The following is a 19,885-nucleotide window of genomic DNA, read 5'->3' on the forward strand; positions in this document are numbered from 1 at the left end:
TCTGCCTTTGACTTCAGGGTGTTTGACAATCTCTAAATTATGGTTTCAAAAGCACTTTTTTCTAAAACGAGGTAAATTCTTTCACATATTTACTTTGTAAACCGTAAAAGCACTTCTGAAATTATGATTTGGTTTCTATCCAAACATTTCTTACATCCTACTTTGCAGCGACATTGAAGGGGCAATTGTACCTTTAACTAACTAAGAAGTGTGGCACCGCTCCCGCGTGTTTTAAAAAAAATGATAGAATTAATAATAAATTATTCTATTTCTATTTATTAGTTACTTTCAACATGTTTTACACAGATCAAGAAAAATTTTAAATTTTTGAAATGACATTTAACATTGGGAGAATGATAAAAAAAAAAGGTTAAAAATTTACTAAATTCCCAATCAGGTTTGATAACAACATTTTATTTGATATTGATAATATTGAATATGCAAATGACAAGAAATTTTTATTGACATTCTTTATTTGACATTTACAAATTTTTATCTTATTTTTTGTTATTTTCCCTTTAACGTTTTTATAATTTAGAATGTTGGATGTATTTAAAAAACAATATTAGATATTAGATGTTCACCTAATTAAAGAAAAAGTAACATCCCATCTTACCTTCTAATTTTCTTTATAAAATATTAACCCCAATGCTATATTTAATATATATTAACTAGCATATCCGACCTTCAGTCATTGTTTCCGTAACATCCATCACACAACTTTCTCATGAAAACCTATTCCTACTCCAAATTTCCCATTCACATTTTCTTTCATCCTCCCCCTTTTCAAACAAGCTTTAAGTTAGGCTAAATACCAGATTTGCTATCGATGTATTAAATGTTGATATTGACTGATATTTACCCTGTTAATGTTGATTATGAACATGACAAGCGGGGATCACACCGTTGATTTGTTTGGATTACAGCTTTTGAAAACGAGTTTACGTTGAATGAATGTCAGATAAATTTTGTTTTGAATTATATAAAAACACTCCTGAAAAATTGATACGAACACTTTTGAATTAATTTTTTAGAAACAATTTTACAATACGTACGATATATGTTTAAAAAATTCTCTTTAAATCTCAATAAACTAATCCAAACAAGCTCTACATGTAATTTAAAATCAAATGAAGGTCATACCGCAGTTGTTTTGTTTTCTTGGTAGACTTAAGGATTGTTCTTAGATGTATCATGCTAATTATCTTGTGTATTACTCTTAGTAAAAATTGATAAAAAAATCCTTGATTAAAAATTTAATTAGTTAAAAAACATGAATTTGAACAAATACAACTATGATCTTTGAATAAATCCTCCGTTATGTGCAAAGATATGTTACACTCACAAATTATACTTACACGTGCTCAAATTCAAGTCTTTTTAGTCAATTAAATTTTCAAAAAAAGATTTTTTTACCAATTTTCCCTTATTATTATCAAATTACGCTAATAATAAAGACACAAAAAAAGGTGTCTTTTTTTTTGACGCGCGAAAAAAAGGGTGTAATTTAGGGGAAGCGCACAGCTGACAGCTGCAAAGACTAAAACAATAAATAATATCTTTCTGAAGCATCCCAGATACAAATTCCAGTATATAGCAGATGACATCCCTAACTATGTATATATTACCACAATTCTCTCCATGGGGATAGGGGCAAAAAGTGAAATGAACTCTCAAAGCCATTCAGACATAAATATTTAGGAAAAATGAATAGAAGTACCATCAAAATCCGCTCGACACCCACATTTTCAGCACCACCAGCATCAGATCCACATGGCAAATCTCAGCTGACAAAAAATAACCTCTACTGCTGTTTGCATTCTGGAGGTTGCTCACCTTGCTGTCCTCCAGCCTGTGGTCTTCCACTCTTCTGAGATGATAGAGCCAAAATTTAAGTAATTCCATAATGCCATGGAATATTTGAATGCATAATCCACATACAGCATTATGACAACAAGAAGCTTATTCAGCTATATAGATCGCATTAGATACAGCGTTATGAGAATACATATCGATGAAAACTGAAACAAACTACTTTGCGCAGCTACCAAACACGAATAGATTTTTTTTTTTTTGGTAAGGATTTTCTTTTCATAAATCAAATTTTCTGCTCCAGCATGGCCAGATGAACACAAAGCTATTTCACGTGAACAACACAAAACCAAAATATCATACCTTGTGGCTTGATGGCTGTATTGACATCCCGAACAAAGTTGACACGACAAAGCAGTTGGGAGAAGAAAAAATCAATTAAGATTCTGAAAGAAAAATACTGAAAGATTTTAAAGCAAAAAAGAAAATTAAAAATAATTAGTGCATCGCACCTTCTTTTTGCTCTTGGTTTGTTCTTCTTCTTCTTCATCGTCATCATCTTCGTCGTCTTCATCATCCTCTTCCTCTTCATCATCATCTTCTTCAATGTCTTCATCTTCATCATCCTCTAGGTCTCCAAACTCCTCTCCTTGAATAGCTTCCCCAGTAAACCATGATACAGCATGGGGAATAATCTTGTCTCTTATTGTTGACCTGAACAAATCATGATAAAGAGTCAGGAAAGCGAACTACCAAAAAAGAAAGAAAATGGACCAAAAAAAACCAGTAATAGCAACATAAAGGGAGGAATTGTTTGCCAATAAAGTTTGTTAAAACATCAGTAAGAGCAACATAATGGTCCAAAACAATGTGACAGCTCAAAAACAAGTACAAGGCAATTAAGCTCACCCAATATCATAGTCTTGTTCCATCTGGTTCTGAAGTTCCTCGGCCTGTTCATAAAAATTTATGGTTATAAGAAAACCAAAAAAAATCAAATTTATTAGCCTAGGTTACCTAGAAGGACAATCATACCAAATCTTCGTCAATGTCTTCATCGTCTTCAGGGACCTGTGGTGGGCTGAAAAAATTGAAGAAGCTTTCACAATTTTCAGTTTTAGTAATTGGTTTAGCATTCTTTGAACCCTTCTTGGGCTTTTTCTTCAGCAGCTTCTGGGTCAAGCACTTGCCAGGGTACCATTCAATTTCCGTGCTACATGAAAAGGACAACAAACCATCCTTAGCTCGACCTTCTCACATGACTGTCATTGAGGGTTAGAATATAGGGTGACAGCATCAATCAATTTGTGTGTGCATGCATGTCGTGCCCCCGTGCGTGTGTTTGAGAGAGAGAGAGAGAGAGAAACTTACCCAATTGCTTTCTCCAGAATAGGCTCATCTTCATCAATCATATGATATGTTTTTGTCAAGACAGAATTCTTAAAATAAGGATTAGTATCAAAGTAAAACTCAAGCTTAAATCCTTTGGGACTTTCTATTCTGCTCCATTTAATATCTTTGAGATACTTGAGAGCACCTTCATCTCGCTCAGAAATCTGATTCAAAGCAGTGAAAGAACAGTTGTAACTGTATCTTGACAGGGAAACTCAAATGGGAGGTTTGAATAACTAATGAATAATAAAGAAAATGACTAACCTCCTCAGCTAATACTTCATTATTTTTCATCGCAGTGAGCCAGAAAGCAGGCACGCCTTTTTCTAAACAGCATAATAACTTATATCAAGGAAATGTAATACTTCAAGAAGAAAAAGGTATAGCATTTATACGGTACCTTTATCCTCCTCTTCTGTATCAGCCGCAGTTTCATTTGCTACTCCTTCCACATCAGCAACACCATTTACAATATCATAGCGCTGCATCCATTCATTCAAGTTAACATTTGAAAATGTCAATGTCAGATATTCCGTTACAATTCAGAACAAAGATTTTTCCCCATTAAACTCAGAATCATCATATTGATAAGATAATGTTACTAGTGGAGAAAATAGCAGTTGCATACAATATAGCCTTATAACATTGCATGCAGCTTATTAATTCCATCTTCTACAAGTACAGTGTACCTTTGTATACAATGGTTGATACAATTTTTGGTATTTGGCTTCGAGAGCTGCTCTCTCCTCAAAAAATTTCGCCTCTAACTCATCATGTTGACCCTGCAGGATGAGATTTTTATAAGATGAAGTCATGGAACTACAAGTTCACTCTTCATCGTTCCTTAACAGATAGTTGTCACAGTCTGGCCAAAAAACAATTAAGAAAAGAAAAAAGAAAGTTGCTCTTTGCCCCATCAACTCCACTGTCACCAGATTTAAAGTGCAAATGGATGTGATGAATTCAGTCTATAATGACTTCTGTAGATTTCTTATTCAGCTTTTATTCAACAATACACTTAGGTAACAATCAATCAAACGTAATGTTTAAAATCAAGTTATTTTTCCACGATCTATTTTACACCACGCGAATGCTTCTTATTTATAATAAACACGTATTAATCAAATCTACCAACAACAAAACGGTTTACATCTGTTACTCCCAAACACTATAAAATGAGGTGGGACATGCCTGGATCTCTCTAAGAACCTCAACACGCTTCCTGACATTAGGCGCCAGACTCTCGAGAATATCTGTGTGCTGCCCAGCCAGACTCTGGATCTTATTCTGCATAAGAAAATAACCATGCGAGCCAAATCAACACCAACCCAGTATATAAAATTTGATTTTACGGTGCTAACTCCACATGATTCAAGTAACCAATCCAACTCTCTGGAGCTCACAAATCAAGCAATTAATGTTCAGAAATAGAATATAGCATGAATAACTAAAAAAGAGCAGTTTCCCAAATACAGCAATGGTAAGCACGATGAATAATTGAAACTAAAACAAACTGACCTTGAGAGCATTGACCAGGTCCGCTCGATTCTCCTCATTAAGAGCTTCACAAATTAACAACAAAACAATAGCATGAGGATAACAGAAAGAAAGGTCAAAACACAAAGAAGCAGCGAAATTGAGAGTTGAACAAATAAGAAATCGTAAGCTACCAGAGCTGAGATCTGCCATGCTGAAGTTATCCTTGTCGGTGCCCATTGAAGCTGGAGAGCGGGGAAGGAGAAAGGTGAGGGAGGCAACAAGGAAGGTTTAGCCCAAAACCCTAGGGGAGATGAGAGAAGAGAAGCTAAGAGGGTTTCAAAACGAGGCCTCCCTCAAATTTATCTTCTTCCTTCCCTTCTTTTGAAAACCTAACACCTGGTTTATTTATCGCATAAACTTTTTGCATTTTTCCTCATTTTTAAATTTTAAATGACAAATAATTTTTTTTTAAAAAAACTTTCAATTCAAATAATCACCTTTTTTGTTTTTCGGAGATCACGCAGAAAGGTGATTTATTCAGGGGACCCAGCTGTATTAGCCTGGTTGTAAAAGCCCAATTACGCATAATAATAAATCGAATGGGCCCAATTGAATAATTCTGAGCATTATAAATAAAAATATTTTTTATTACCTGAGTTTCCTGTTATTATGATTTACTTAATTAATACTTAGCATCCACTAAATATAATAAACCTAAAAGATTTTAAAATTTTGGAAAATTAATTATCCTTAGTAATTGGACCCCTTCTCGAAACGAATGAGATATTTATTCAAATCATCTATATAAAAAAGGGTTCTGTTGTTTCTGGTAATCATAGCTCATGTTGTGAGCTGGTTCCTTCTTCCTTGTTAGGCAAATACTCATAATCACTTTTCATTTAAGGGAAAAAAAAAAAAAGTAAAAGAAAACTCTTCCTTTTTATGAGATAAAACTCCTCACATACGTGTCATGTAACGACTATCTTGAAGCAAAAAACATTAACAAACCTTATTCTACAATGTGAAAATGCGAGAAATTTTGGAAGCAACCTTGGCAAGAAAAACTCTCGAAGAGATTAGTAGAAATTTTCAAACCCTCTCTAGATTTTTAGTTCGATTTGACCTCTTGTCCATGTATACTTGATAATGCCTGCTTCCGAATCCATCTAATCTCATTTCCTGTACTAATTGCCAGGCTAGAGTTCAGAAAACATTTACTTGCAAATATGCGTGAGAGAGAATATAGAGAATTACCATTACCTTTCCATTAGTGATATAATCAATTATTTACGAGACATAATAAGAAGTCGTTATTATTTATAAGTCTTGATTATTATGGTTTAAATCATGTTTAGTTGTAGCCCAAATTGATAACTATTTTCTCAAAGATAAACAATATAATCAGTTCATCATCCTCTTCAGCAATTACATAGTCCATAGCACTTAGAGATCAAACTAACAACAAAGGTGACTACTAATCCTTTGAAGAGATCCGCTTAACAAAATTTTGAATCCAATTCGTCTTCAAATGACAAGCTAGACGTAAACCCCAGAAGCAAGTAGGAGGAACAAGGACCCAAAACCCTGCATAGGAGATAAGACATAACTGAGCGGGAGTTTATAACATTAAGCTATCATGATGTCAGCCAATGATACGGAAGCAGTTGGCACATACCAAGAAGAACGATGCCACGGCTGCAGTTGTCAGCTCCTTGGCAAGAGAACGGCTTTTCCGAGAAGAAGTCGTTTCATATCTGTGCATGATGGATAAATTTATACAAAAAGAAGTTGAAACATGATGATAAATTGTTACCTTAAGATCATTAGTCCATGAAAGGCAAGCATGACAACTTATAGATCACAATTAATTGACAAAGAACCTATTTTGATCATTGTAAGACATTGCCATAATTTGAGTTTCTTTTCATACACGTCATGATTAATTTGATACCCCACAATTTTTTAAATGACTTCAGTCCTCAAGAATATGATGCTTCAAAAGGACAGGATATTTTGGACACTTGGAATAAAATCATACTTTTTGGTACTAGATTGATGAAAAAATCAGTGGAGTATCAAATCGATGATAAGCCGTCTTTTCAGAATCAGAAAGTGTTTTGTTATTAGAATTAACCCCACAGAGCAATTAACTTATTTGTGACCATGGAAAATTGGATATGATCTATTGTCTAGAATCTAAGTCTCCATATCACCAGATACTATTCCGAGAATGCGAACTACAGAGCAGAGTCAGGCCCCTTCAAGGTGATCCCAATTCATGGAAGGAAAAATTTAAAAGCTGGAAAAATTAATTCAAAATAGTCATGCAATTGGTATTTAAGCACTCCGAAAAAGATATCTACATTATTGAGCTTGGCATATGATGAAACTCAACTCAAACTGATGTTCAAATTAACAAACATCTAGCAGAAGTGAATCTAACCAGAAAACTAGAAAGAAAACAGACAAAAACGCATAGCAGACTAGCTTTTGGGAAGTTAACTCTCTCTGCAAAGTCACTCAGCAGTTGTTTAACCCCTTCCTGATTACATCATCTACAGTGTAAGCCTTACTCTCCCCCTCTCACCTCACAACTTACAAAGCCCTCAAAGTCTCCTGCCCCGTTGTTTGTGGGTCCAACATCATATAAGAATGTTCTCCTGTAATGAACTTAAGTAATTTTATGAAATACACCATTTGCCATGCTTGCTTCTACAACTGGGAAAAATCACACCAAGTAGGCATAACTAAAGCCTTTTCGGTTTTTCCTTTCTTGACCAATTACAATCAGTATAACATAAATCACAATTGGTTCTCAAATTTTTCGTCATTCCCATCCAAGTAGAGTCCACCAGCAATATTCACCCTTTCAAATTCAAACTTGATGGTAAATGCCAGTCACATACAAATCTTGCTTAAATTTCAGAGTCTAAGAAAAAACTAAAACTCTACCCCTATACAAGAAACCTGTGCAATTAATTGCAGCTCGATGACAAAGAAACTTCTGCATTCGAACAACTCCTCGTCCATCTCAATCCAATTTTCATCTCGAAATAGCTAGAGCTAGCAAATCTCCTAACTAATCAGATTTAACCTCCAGGACAAAGATGGCCATTACTTAGTAGTAACATTGTACTTGATATGGGCAAGCCTATGTCACCATTAACCTCCAACCAAGGTCTTTACTACATACTAGTGTTGCATCCTTAATAATCCAACCCAAGAACTATGAATCTAGGCTTTAAATAATTTCCAAGTTCTTAAATATTCAAAACTGAGCAGGCTAATTTCCTCGATTCACACAAATCCCTCTTATCTAGGGTGCCTACAAATTTCCCAGTAGGCAGGTCACCAAAAAAATGAGAATCACAGAACAAAAAACTAAAATTGAAAGCCTGGAACATTTTTTGAATCAATGTACGATCGGATAATGGGATCACAAAGGTTTTGGGATCAGATCGAACTTACATGAAGAAAGAGGCAGTCAGGACGAGGCCAATGGCCAGCATGAACACAGACAGGGTCGGGTACCACGAAACGGGTACCGGACTGGTAATGGGTTTCGCAGCCTTCCAGGAAACAGAGAAAAGAAAACGCAATTAAATGAAGATTTCTGGAAGAAGAAAAAACCTAGAAATGAAATGATCTGAGAATTTAGGATGAATTCCAGAGGATTACCATCAGAGAGACGGAGATAAAAAACGGATCTTGTTGTCGAACAGATGACTCTGAGTCTCGCCTAAAGTCGAAAGCAGCCAAGGAGAAGCTTATAGACGAACGCGACGCGCCAGCGTCCCCAAGAGCATTGACCTGTCCTAAAATGGAGTGTAAAATCAGTATCTTAATTAATTAATTGATTAGTTAGTTAGTTAATTAATTATCTTTTGAAAAAAGTTTCGTTTTGAGAATTTTTTAGCCAATGACATTTTAAGATTGAAATATATTAAAATTATTGTCCAACTTTTTTTGTAAATAAATGGGCGTAAAATATAAAATGCATAGGAATTATACTATTAATAAACAATAAGAAAAAAAAAAAGAGAGAACGCTTGATGAAATATAAAACTCATAGAATGGATTAAACAATAAGATAAATATAATAATCTAATTAAATCTACTCTAAAAAGTTAAGAAACTTGGGGCTGTTTGTTTTTGTTTTTATTTTCTTGTTTTTAAAATAATTTTATAAAATTATTTCTTAGAACAAGTTTTGGAAATAAAAAACAAAAAACTTGGTTTGGATAATAATTTTAAAAAATCATATTTGAAAAAAAAATCATAAAAAATTACACTTGGTAGGTAATAGTTATCATTAGTAATGATAAGTAATAAATAGTAAGTTAGAAGAGAAGAAGATTTTTCAAAACAAAAAATAAAAAATGCAAAAGAAAACAAAAAAATGCAAAAATTGTTGAGATTTTTTAGTTTTTAAAAACATATTACTGTTTTTTAGTTTTTAAAAACATGCTACTTTTTTTATTTTTTAAAAATTAATTAAAAACAAATTATCAAATAAGCTTTTTTTTGTTTTTTATTTAAAAATAAAAAATTGTTTTCAAAACAAAAAACCAAACAACCCCTACTCTCTTAAAATTCATAGACTAAGTATTTATTTTGCCCCTTTTGGCATTCCAAGAGGACCATTATTATTATTATTATTATTATTATTATTATTATTATTCATTATTCTTATTCTTAAATCTTCTGTTGTTGTTTTGCTAATTCTTAACATCTTTTTTACAAAATGCCATGCCATTGAGATGAGGATGATCAAGCAGATCAATGAGCAAATTCTTATAAAAGATAACATCAATGTAATTTAAGGATGCAAAGAAATTACTTGAGTAATACAACCCAACAACAGTCTCAAATAAGAGATGATAAAAGATGAGGATCTGAAGGTTGTAGTTTCACAAGAGAACCATTATTCAAAAGCCCCTATACACTTTGTACCAAAAAAACAAAAACAAAAAAGAAGACGCTTTAGCATTTTTAGCACTTCATTCATGAAATTGAACTAGCTTTTTTCTCTTTGGCAGTAAAAGACATTATTCTGAGGCGATATATCAACAAGAAGAATCTTGAAATCTTAATGAACTTCATGTTCTAAAATTCTTGCTGCACTTTAGTGAATTGAAGTACAAGCTAAAATATAAGCTAATGTCCTAATATTAACTCCCAAGTAAAGGTCACAACAACAGTTAAGACTACATTTTAGACAATAATGGCCAAAACAACATTGAAATTGGAGCACCACAAGACTATGAAGTCATAAAATTCTCTACTGGTAACTTGCCAATTACAAACACAAATTCTAGTTCACTGCAAGTGTAAATGTTTTAAGATCCATAAGAAGTTGCATATTCGACTGGGGAGACAACCACCTTCAAAAACTTAGCCCCCAATCTTTCCCAACAACAAACCGTTCTCAACTTCGTGCATAGAGCAATTGAACATGACGGTTGTGTCTATGCTCGATAAGCAGCTACTCAGCTGTGGTTAAAAGATCGTGGCGAAAGTTCCAAGACTGTGACGCTGCTCATTACCCACTATACGCAGGGAGAATGCTATGATATGAACTTCGGCACCATGGGCCAGTACCTTCTAACTTAATACTTAAAACAGCAAGAATGACAGTATAAACAGTGTGCAGAAGGTTGCACATCGAACTTCACCCCTGGTTGAGCCGAGCAAGTTACAAGCAGTCAGTCTAATGAAAGTGAAGATCACCACAGGACTGGTAATACAAAATAAGCAATCGAGGTCCAATGTGATCATGAAGTCACCTAAACACAAACCATAGAAAGCAGAAGTTCAAAAGTAGCTGATTGTGAGAGTCAAACATGCGGCATCACAAGCAATTAGACATATTACCAAGACTTGGAACCTCAATGAGCATGAAGTGGCGGCTGTATATGGAGAATTCGTTGAATGAATAATCAACAGTTTGGATCAAATTCTTGAAATCGACTCTTAAAATCTTCAACCATTTTTGTTTCTTCCTCCTTACTATATTTGCAATTCCTCCAATCTGCCTTATCCGCTATATTGAGCAAGCCTGCTACAACCTGATTCATCAATCATCATATTCAGAGATCACACCTCTAAATGATAAATACAATAATTATCAACCTTGCAACAAAAAATATGCGGTTATTGGACGTCCTCTCCTATAAAGATTGTGGAGAAAGTAAATTGATAAGAGCAAATCTCTTTCACAAGCCAACCTCACGACCAAATTGGGCAGGAAATTTCTCATTTTCTTCAACCCGATGCAACAATATTGTGCTTCCTGGTAGTTCAACATAGAACAAACTTGAATTCCCATCAAATTGTGTCCTCAAAAATTTTCTTCCATCAGAATCGCTATCAACTGAAAAGTAGTCATAAGGAACGACACAAAAATGCAGCATAAGCAAAAATAAATAAATAAATAAGAAGAACAAAAGTGTTGCGTTTTACAGATAGAGTGGATTCCAGTTGTTAATGATTTTTCAAGTCAAAAAAACGCATCAGTAAGCCAGGACATAGAGAAGGCATGACTCTAACAGACAAGAATGTAAAAGCGGGAAAAAGGTGCAGAGCTTAACTGATCCAGCTCAGAATAAGTAGACAGAACAAGAAATGAAATATGTAAACTTACACTTTTTAGATACAAATTTAAATCCCAGCTTTTCTGCTCCTAAATTGAATATTTTTTCAACCAGTGTTGTTTTGGAAGTTGGAATAGGAACGACCTACATGAACAAGGAGCATTATAGTTTGAACAAGAGAATCAAAACTACAATTTACACCTGTCATGTTAAAACTGCACAATAGCTAGCTTAAAAAACATGGTTTCACCAGATCACCAGAGTATACATCTAAACTGAAATTTATATATCTATATAATATAAATACTCTAAAAACACACTATTCATAAGTCACGAGCTATGATGCCCATTTCTCAAAATCCAAGCATCATACCCGCACTAATTACTCAAATTATACAATTTCTGGTGGGCAGGGGAAGCAAGCTCACTCGATTAATAGATTGAATCAATGAGCACAAAGCACAGACTCTTATCAGGATTTTACCAAAGTAAATGCAACAGAAACTAATTTTACCTGAAGATTTGCATGACTACTACGCTTTGAAACCCACTCAAAAAAGATTACTTGCTTTCCTTGATTCTTGTGATACATCCTTAGACTGTTCTGGAATTTACTAAGCTCAAGTTCAGATTCCGTTGACAGTGATAATGTACTTGACAAATGCTCAACTGGTATTAGCAGCACATGGTCTTCAACAAGTGGACCTTTAGGCAATGCACAGTAGTAATTTTCTCCAATGCTAGCGATCAAATGTGACTCCACATTGGGGCTTGACAAGCAAAACCAGCACTCGTTTGATCTACACTTGTAGTATAGCATAGAAGGTCAATGACCAAAGATGCCCAAGAGTTTGTGACAATGAAAGAAATAAGCTAACAGACATGAAATTCCTACATTAGTATAGGCACAACCAAATAATTCTCAAAACATGTTAAGCATTAATACCGATAAACCATTCATTATAGAAAATAATGTCAAAACTCAAAAGGCTTACCTGTTAGAGCTAGAATTTTGAGATCTTGGCCTCTTTTCAGCATAGCTGTCCCCCTCATCCTGCATGCTGTGCTTAAAGTTGCAATCTGGACCCCTTTCACATTTCCCCTTGTTCAAAAAATCAAAACAAACACCTCTAATATACTGTTCCCTTGCATCTAAATCATGTCGAAAATTGCACTTTTCTCCCCTTGGACAAGAACCAGAAGACAAAAATTTAAAACACAATTTATCACCATCTCCAGCTCCATGTTTCTGTCGCTTTTGAGAAACATCATATCTCCAATACTGAGAATCAGAGACACTATCACTGGATCTCTTTGCAGTGTCCTTTGGAGAAGCTCTTTTCTCCACAAATGCATATGGCGACTCAGTGGTATTAGTGGTCTTCACGGCAATCTCAGTTGAGGACATGGTGGATGCAGGCGTGGGAGAAATTGCATGAATAAATTTCTGGAAAGCAGACGAGAAGAAGATTTTACAGCAATGAAAAGCAACTAGTCCTTTAATAAGAAAATAAATTATTTCCCAACAAGTCTTATCCCACTAATTGAAAGATCTTAATATCTAGGAAAAGTAAATTACAATTACCACAAGAACCAGAGAATGATAAGTACTTTTTTAAGAAAACAAAATTTATTGATAGAGCATATAAGTATGCCGAAGCCTAAACCTGCTTATCTTTATTTCCAACAGTAGCAAGCCCTATGAAACGAGTCACATGCACTGCTTCAATATTAGAATAAGGCTCACGGGCATAGTATATACCTTTACTGCCTGCAATGTGATAACTAAAAACGAAAGTGTATAAGGCCACAAGAGAGTGCACAAAGGAACATTTGGCATAGTAAATTTCTACAGCAAAAGTGATATAGTTAGATTCTAAGCTAGTGGAAACACAAGAATAAATATCAAAAAATCAGATTTTCCTGAGGGAACCTCCAAGTTTATGAAACTTATGACTACCTATCCAACCAAATCCCTTTTTTTTTTTAACCGTTTGTGAGATCGTTATCTCCAGTTTCATATGGACTGCAAATATAAAAGCCAATATTTCTCTTTAATAACAAACTCATAAAAGCTGTGTGAGACGAAGTCAGCCGGTCAAACAAGGAACTAGCGATAAAAACCTGCCAAAAGCTAAAGTGCAAAATGTGAATAAAGAATTTGAAGTATATAAGTACTAAGAAAGCAATTGTACTGTATTCCAATTGTTCTTTTCAGGAAGTAGCATCCTCAAGTTCATAACAATTTAAAGAGTACCCATAAAAGTTTGTTTGAAAAACTATCAAATTCTCCTTTTTTTTTGGGTGGGGGGGGGGGGGGGAGGGGACGGGACATGGTACCAGATATCCATATAAACTCTGAATGTTGATAGAGATACAGACCGTGGTTTAATCTCTCCCACCAACTCTGCTATGATTGAATCACTCCCCATGGAATCTGATAGTCCAGCAGGAATGTCTGAAACATTTGCTCTATTTGTAACCCCACTGGGCCATTCATTAGTGATCACTAATTAAGGGAATCCAATGGCAAAAAAAAAAAAAAAGAACTAATTAAGGAAATCCTAAAGCCAGATAAATTTCTAAAAGGCAATCAAGTGGCATTAAGGCTATAACATAGACCGACAAGGATAGACTTCGGGCATACAAATTAAAGGATATGTCAAGAACAAGTCGACTATTCCAGGTTCCTCAGCTATTGCTCTCAAAGCATCAACATCATCTTGACTGTAAACGCCAAATTGTTGAACATCTAATGATTGTCTTCCCGATAAATAGACCACAGATAACCCTACATACAAAGTAACAAATAAGATAGAAGAAAAATCAAATTCTCAAAATGATTTCCATTCCCCAAAATGCCAGCAATTCAATCAATCTTTTACAACAGTGATCCCTAAATTAATCTCTTAATCGATTAATTGTAGTTGTACACTACTAGGTTCCCAAAAACAAACTCTGTTAAAAACGCAGAAAAAGATGTGCCGAGGCTTGGACAGATGTTCGACCCAAATAATATCCCACACAGAGCAGTCACTGCCTAAAATATAAAACCTCGTGGCCAAAAGGGAAGATATAAGAATTAACTAATGTTAGAAACTGATGGTTATCAGTCACATTCACAAAGAACAAAACAAAATCCAACGTTACCAGTGATTGAAATGCTGCCAAACAGAGTAGGACAGCTAAGCTCCTCAAGCCACTAATAATAACACTAGGCTTAAAGAACATGATTTACGCATAAAGCGGAAATTTCCTATTAGTCAATACACAACAAGCTAATTACAAGGTTCAAACGCAACAAACATACCCAAGATGGTGAATTTGCCACTGCCTTTCAACCAATACAAATTATCGCAAACCCTCAAGCCGTCCATTTTGAAGCCACGGTTCGAAGGGTCCTTAGAAGCTGCTAATAAAACTTTAGGGGCACCGACGCCATAGTCGCCGATGAAGTAAGTCGGAAGAGGAACCTGCGTTCGACCCTCAATGTAGTCCATGAACTCGTCCAGTTGGTCCGGAGACTCCGGGAAGAATTGACCAACGCAGAAAAGCGCATCGAACGGACCAGCCGATTTATTGACCTACATAGAATAAGTGAATCCAATGAAATACCCAAAGAACAAGGCAAGGAATCAAACCAACGAAAGGGTAAAAGAGAGAACGAACAGATGAGACACGCTTGAAGAGCTGGTTGACGCGGCCCATGACGTCGCCGCATAGGAGGATTCTCGGAGCCATTGTGGAGAAGAACAGAGAAGCAGCAGTGAAGCTCTGGCAGTGTGGGAGGAGAAGAAACTCGAGGACCAAAGGAAGAACCGTCCGGATTTTCACGATGGAATACTGTCGTTTACAACTAAAAACGGCATGCCGTTCTAGGATACTTCGGTCCCCTCATCTAGGGGAAATTACTATTGAATCTCGGATAAGCAATCTCTCAATGCATAAATAGCTTTCAAGTCCCAGGTATGTGTAATAAATTTTTATGGCACTTGCTTATCAAAATAATCTTATTTTATTTTTAAAAAATTAAATAGTATTTAAGCATACCCGAATTGTAATTTGCAAAAAATTAAGTTACTATTATATCCAAGTTTAAAATATTAACATTTAATAGCATTTAATTATAAATTCATATCAAACAAAAAATGACACATGACTATATGTAATCACTTATCTGATAACTTGAATGATGGGCGTAAGAAACTTAACTCAAGTTTTTATTTATGTATATTATAAACACCAATTATTAGTTATCTTAAAGTCAATGAGGGGCCGATAGTTACAAGTGTTCTTTACCGCGAGTGGAAGAATTTTTTTTTTTCTTTTCCATTTAATTACTCAAACTTTTTTTTTAAATAAATTATCACAAAATCTATCAATTACTCATTATAATTGAATGAATGAATTCAAAACATTATTAGCCCTTGACTTGAAAAATAAGATTTCAACAAGTTGAGAGATCTGATGTTCCTATAAAAGCCTAGTAAGCTAAACATTTCATCTAAAGGATGGATGAGTGACCCTGAAAAACTCATTTGACATTATGATCAAAAGTGAAATTATAATTAAGTATAATATTATAAATATTTTGATAGTCCTAAAAGCTTTATTAGAAAATTATATCAATGTCTCAATTAATTGGATGGTCAATTTGGTTTTAATCTGGTCTCAATACAACTGTCTCATGGAATGAAAAGAGGTGTTTATTCTTGCAGGCTAAAATATACCACCCCACAATAAAAATGTTCAATTTCAAGGCATTATGCAATTTCCACTCTAAGGAGTGGTATTTGTTCATGCTCTTACAAACAAAGAATTGAAAAGCAAGATCTGAAGACTAAATTAATGGGTTCTCAGCCACCCCCCCCCCCAAAAAAAACACTAAATTTTTGGGTTCAACTTCTCCAGCCTTTAATTTTATAGATTTTTTAATATAATTTATATCTCCAGCCTTATAATTCATGTAAGGCCCTATATTGACGGAGGATGCTGTGGATAGAGCCTGTGTGTGACTCACCCATCCCCATGTAGAAGGGTTAGGATAGGGAAAAATAATTTATGCTTTTTTCAAATATAAAATTAGAAAATTTGTCCAGCAGAAAATATCCTAAGCATCTTTCAATTGACCAAAAACCATGGTGCGGATACAAATATGAAGGAAACTAATCCCTGCTCATTTGCTTTTATACACACCCCTTCTATTCAAGATCACTATGATTCTGACAACAAGCATATACTCATTAGAGAATCATTCAAGATACACTAATAAGGGAAGGGACCTCATAGGCCACTGACATTGTTCAAATTCACCGATAAGTTCATCAGCCCATTCCTTCAAGATTACAGTTGTGAAAAGGAGCATATTTCAGATTTCAAAGTCAAACAGCTGGAACTTTTTTGCCATCTTCTATAAAGAAAATCGCAGTTTCTGGTACCTATATGAAAAAAGACATCATGCCAGTCAAATAAATGCTCCAAATTCGAGGGGTAAAAGGAACTAATGAATTTATGAAGAACAAGAGTACATCCATTGCCTTGAATAAAAACAAAGATTTTGTTAAATTTACAAGAATCAATTAGACAATGAACTATGAAAACCAGCTTCCTGCCTTTTTTATTGAGTTATAGATCCATATTTTCAATAGAGTTCAGCATAACATTCACTGGCATCTTTTCAACACGACATAAAGAATCACAGGTAATATATCATGCAGATTAAACAAAATCTCATCAAGCATTTACATCATTCATTTTGAAGAGCACGTTTTCCCCAGATTTTAGTTTCTATGGCTAAATCAAGACATGTGTTAGTTTCACATCCATAAATAACCAAGTGAATTTATAAACAATGATGATTTCACTGACATATGAGACCGCTTAACTTTTTCCACTTTTTCTCTTTGATTACATGAAATATAAACTCAGTCAGAATATAATATCAATCAAACAAGTGGTAATCAAAATGTCTCACATCAGGCCATGTTTCAGTAATGAACTCCACAATGTCATATGATATATCCCCTTGAACGTCAATTTGCTCTTTCTCCGTCGGTCCCTGAGACCAAACAATCCAAAACACTATAAGACATCACAAACTTCGATTAAACAACTAATTATGTGTCCATCATCTAAGAGTAAATAAACCTTCACAACAGAGGCTCCTGTTGCAAACTTTTTCCCAAGTTTCTTAGAAGCATCACTGAGTTTGACACCTGAAATGTAATAAGAAAGATTGAGAGTTCATAACAATGACATCAATGGTATAAAATCTTGTAATAAGGGAAAGCTTGATGGGCAAAGTATGGCTCACCAAAAAGGTCAAGTCCTTTCACAGTTGTGATGCATTTTCGTCTGTTTCGTATGATCTTTTCAATAACAACCTCTTGCTTATCCTGGAAAGGGGAAAAAAAGGCCACTTCTAATCATATCAACTGATTCAAATGATAGTGTTCAGTGTCAAAATGATGGGAATTTCTAGTTTGAAAGTGCGTAAGAATTTCAAGAAATACCTTTTTCTTCATCTTTCCACCTGGAAGACGTTTTGCTTCTTCTTGCTTGGGTGCTGGAACATCAAATGGTTCCCCGGGGGGGGGGGGGGGAGTTTATAATGTCATTTCTATAATCAATTGGCATGCAGTATATGAAGTTTCAGTCTATAACCAAATGACTGAAAGACATATAACTCAATTTATGAATATGATAGATCATTAGATATCAAACAGAACGTCTAAATTCAGAGAGATGCCATGACAGGTCAGATCTGAAATGCATGAGAGTCTTCATTTTCATCAATCCCATGAAAGAAAAAAAATACTAAGAAAAAAAACATTGGGGGTTTGTTAATTAAATGTACCGTATTATTAATAACCGCAAGCAGAACTACTTATCATTTACAATAATTCATAAATATATCCAAATTCTGAAACAGTTAGACAAGATTTAGCGAAGGAAAGCTATCAATTACAAGTAGAGTCTTTTAGAGACCAATCGTTGCCCTTGTATTGGAGAAGAAAAAGCAAAAAAGGTGCATCTCACAGCACCAACTGCTAACTTCACTCATCCTTGGTTAGGGTTGCCAAACCGCTTAATAATCCATTCCACCCTATGACTGTTAACTGAAGTAGTTTATCTACCCTCATCTAACATCATGCATATGAAAAGTTCAAGTTTTGACTGAGCGTTTTAAAGAGAAGAGGTCGGGTAAGTTTCCTCACTGGTTGGATGTTGCATTATTATCAATGCAATTGGGTGAGTTTGAAGGGTAAACGGCTAGTGGAGAGAGTTTAAAAAAGAAACTGAACTATTATAAGAGCCCAGACCATGCAATATCCTCCAATTTGGAAAGGTTTGTAGCTTGGGGGGGGGGGGGGGGTTAAAATGGATCCCAAATCATTCTAGCCCAATTAAGCCTATTAGCTTTTAACCATCCGATTGATGGTTTAGATGCTCAACCCATTTTCCCAGTCAAATTTAACTTCATCTTGTTCAATTTCCACATCAAAAGTCATTTTTACAATTACATTTAGCAAGGCATACTCGAAGGACATATTTATCAACGAAAAGTAAGGGCATAGCTAAAGGTTTTGCGCAAGTTATAACAAGTGACATGTGATCGGCAAATTATTTGCAAATGGCTCATTAATTTTTCTCGTAAGCTTAGGAGATAAAAGCAAGCTGCAAAGTCCTTAAGCATACCAAAAAGTTTAAACAAAATTCTGAGCAAAGCAGCAAGAGAGCCTACCTGAGGTGGCAGCTCCATCACTAGCCTCAGAAGCTATACTGCTATTTTGCAACTTCTCAGCAACTTTATCAGCTTCCTTTTCATTAAACTCTGAGGGAAGGGCGGGGGGCACGGTCAAAAAACCAAACAAAGAAAAGTAATAAAACTCCATTTGGGTCCTCTAACGACGGCTCACTATCAATTGGATTCTTCAAAAAGTTTTTAAGAATTGATTTTGTTTAAATCTCATAACTGAAATATCGTAGAGAGAAACTCTCTTGAAACAAAAATCGAACACTGAGCACTAAAGTGATAAAAAAATTATTTGAGAGCAAATGGGACTAGAATCGCGTTTCAGAGGATCAACAGTGAGTTTCACTGGGAAGGAAAAAAAATCAAGAAAAATGCATGAGACCTTTAAGAAGATCCGGGTAAAGGTCCGGTACGTTTTGGATCAACCAGGGCTTGCATTTGTTGAAATCAGGTCCGAATTCGCAGTACTCAGGGGGCAAACTGCACACAGAGCAGTATAGTACCCGAACCGGTTCAGGTTTCTCGGCCATGGCAGAACCAAGTCAAAGCTTCAGTTCTTCCTTTGCGGATGGGAGGAGGAAAAGGAAACGGAGTGTTCACAAGGCTGCGCCTAGGAAGAAGACCATGCTATATTGCCGGTCCCAGGAAATGCTTTATATGAATATGATCATCCAGAACCCGTATCAAAAGATGGCCCAGTTGGAGTCGCACAGCAAAGGAGAAAGAATAAAAAATGGACGGTTCAGATTAATTGCTAATCACACACGAGGTTTCTGTAAAATAAAATAGGGAAAATGACAAAAGTTGGAAATCATGATATTTCAATTCAATCACCTAGAAGATCAAAATCTCA

At 35.1% G+C, this 19,885-nt stretch overlaps 4 protein-coding genes and 1 long non-coding RNA gene across 6 annotated transcripts; 1 reads left to right on the forward strand and 4 right to left on the reverse strand.

Annotated features, from left to right (window-relative positions):
- Positions 1-1,515: 1,515 nt before the first annotated feature.
- On the reverse strand, positions 1,516-5,043 carry LOC114731241 (nucleosome assembly protein 1;3). The gene is made up of 12 exons (XM_028918383.1): positions 4,875-5,043; positions 4,723-4,766; positions 4,396-4,491; positions 3,894-3,986; positions 3,605-3,686; positions 3,469-3,530; positions 3,184-3,368; positions 2,848-3,025; positions 2,722-2,765; positions 2,325-2,526; positions 2,176-2,190; positions 1,516-1,870 (listed from the first exon to the last, which is right to left on the reverse strand). Exons 1-12 carry the CDS (start codon positions 4,918-4,920, stop codon positions 1,805-1,807), a joined length of 1,113 nt encoding a protein of 370 aa, XP_028774216.1. The 5' UTR covers positions 4,921-5,043; the 3' UTR covers positions 1,516-1,804.
- Positions 4,936-19,281, forward strand: LOC114731245 (uncharacterized). The gene is made up of 4 exons (XR_003738905.1): positions 4,936-5,016; positions 5,243-5,249; positions 14,789-14,791; positions 19,270-19,281. It is a non-coding gene; the product is annotated as an uncharacterized LOC114731245 (long non-coding RNA).
- On the reverse strand, positions 5,970-8,479 carry LOC114731243 (transmembrane protein 258). The gene is made up of 4 exons (XM_028918385.1): positions 8,362-8,479; positions 8,152-8,252; positions 6,359-6,437; positions 5,970-6,267 (listed from the first exon to the last, which is right to left on the reverse strand). Exons 1-4 carry the CDS (start codon positions 8,362-8,364, stop codon positions 6,220-6,222), a joined length of 231 nt encoding a protein of 76 aa, XP_028774218.1. The 5' UTR covers positions 8,365-8,479; the 3' UTR covers positions 5,970-6,219.
- LOC114731239 (zinc finger CCCH domain-containing protein 64) lies at positions 9,761-15,112 on the reverse strand. Of its 2 annotated transcripts, XM_028918380.1 has the most exons (11): positions 14,946-15,106; positions 14,587-14,860; positions 13,938-14,067; positions 13,659-13,778; positions 12,944-13,061; positions 12,272-12,723; positions 11,791-12,076; positions 11,327-11,420; positions 10,911-11,056; positions 10,558-10,751; positions 9,761-10,469 (listed from the first exon to the last, which is right to left on the reverse strand). In XM_028918380.1, exons 1-10 carry the CDS (start codon positions 15,015-15,017, stop codon positions 10,623-10,625), a joined length of 1,821 nt encoding a protein of 606 aa, XP_028774213.1. In that variant the 5' UTR covers positions 15,018-15,106; the 3' UTR covers positions 9,761-10,469; positions 10,558-10,622. The 2 variants fall into 2 exon arrangements, with proteins under 2 accessions (XP_028774213.1, XP_028774214.1); XM_028918381.1 differs by lacking the exons at positions 9,761-10,469; positions 10,558-10,751 and having other exon boundaries at positions 10,911-10,975; positions 14,946-15,112.
- LOC114731242 (translation machinery-associated protein 22) lies at positions 16,335-19,673 on the reverse strand. The gene is made up of 7 exons (XM_028918384.1): positions 19,415-19,673; positions 19,021-19,110; positions 17,789-17,841; positions 17,590-17,671; positions 17,424-17,491; positions 17,251-17,334; positions 16,335-16,714 (listed from the first exon to the last, which is right to left on the reverse strand). The coding sequence occupies exons 1-7, from the start codon at positions 19,560-19,562 to the stop codon at positions 16,658-16,660; spliced, it is 582 nt and encodes a 193-aa protein (XP_028774217.1). The 5' UTR covers positions 19,563-19,673; the 3' UTR covers positions 16,335-16,657.
- Positions 19,674-19,885: the final 212 nt, after the last annotated feature.

Source organism: Neltuma alba, unplaced genomic scaffold (assembly GCF_004799145.2).
Source record: "Neltuma alba isolate B1F8T4 unplaced genomic scaffold, ASM479914v2 tig00012808_pilon, whole genome shotgun sequence".
Lineage (NCBI taxonomy): Eukaryota > Viridiplantae > Streptophyta > Magnoliopsida > Fabales > Fabaceae > Neltuma > Neltuma alba.

Excerpts from the sequence above, each read along its gene's own strand:
- LOC114731242 (XM_028918384.1), bottom strand. The coding sequence starts at position 19,562 with ATGGCCGAGAAACCTGAACCGGTTCGGGTACTATACTGCTCTGTGTGC. Across the intron at positions 19,111-19,414 it reads TTACCCGGATCTTCTTAAAG|AGTTTAATGAAAAGGAAGCT; the intron begins GTCTCATGCATT and ends CCCTTCCCTCAG. Across the intron at positions 17,335-17,423 it reads CAGGAGCCTCTGTTGTGAAG|GGACCGACGGAGAAAGAGCA; the intron begins GTTTATTTACTC and ends GTTTGGTCTCAG.
- LOC114731241 (XM_028918383.1), bottom strand. The coding sequence starts at position 4,920 with ATGGGCACCGACAAGGATAACTTCAGCATGGCAGATCTCAGCTCTG. Across the intron at positions 3,687-3,893 it reads ATCAACCATTGTATACAAAG|CGCTATGATATTGTAAATGG; the intron begins GTACACTGTACT and ends GAATGGATGCAG. Across the intron at positions 3,026-3,183 it reads ATTCTGGAGAAAGCAATTGG|CACGGAAATTGAATGGTACC; the intron begins GTAAGTTTCTCT and ends CTTTTCATGTAG.
- LOC114731239 (XM_028918380.1), bottom strand. The coding sequence starts at position 15,017 with ATGGCTCCGAGAATCCTCCTATGCGGCGACGTCATGGGCCGCGTCAAC. Across the intron at positions 11,057-11,326 it reads TAAATTTGTATCTAAAAAGT|TTGATAGCGATTCTGATGGA; the intron begins GTAAGTTTACAT and ends ACTACTTTTCAG. Across the intron at positions 10,752-10,910 it reads CTGCCCAATTTGGTCGTGAG|GTTGTAGCAGGCTTGCTCAA; the intron begins GTTGGCTTGTGA and ends TTGATGAATCAG.
- LOC114731243 (XM_028918385.1), bottom strand. Across the intron at positions 6,438-8,151 it reads CTGACTGCCTCTTTCTTCAT|ATATGAAACGACTTCTTCTC; the intron begins GTAAGTTCGATC and ends CATCATGCACAG. Across the intron at positions 6,268-6,358 it reads CCGTGGCATCGTTCTTCTTG|GGTTTTGGGTCCTTGTTCCT; the intron begins GTATGTGCCAAC and ends TCTCCTATGCAG.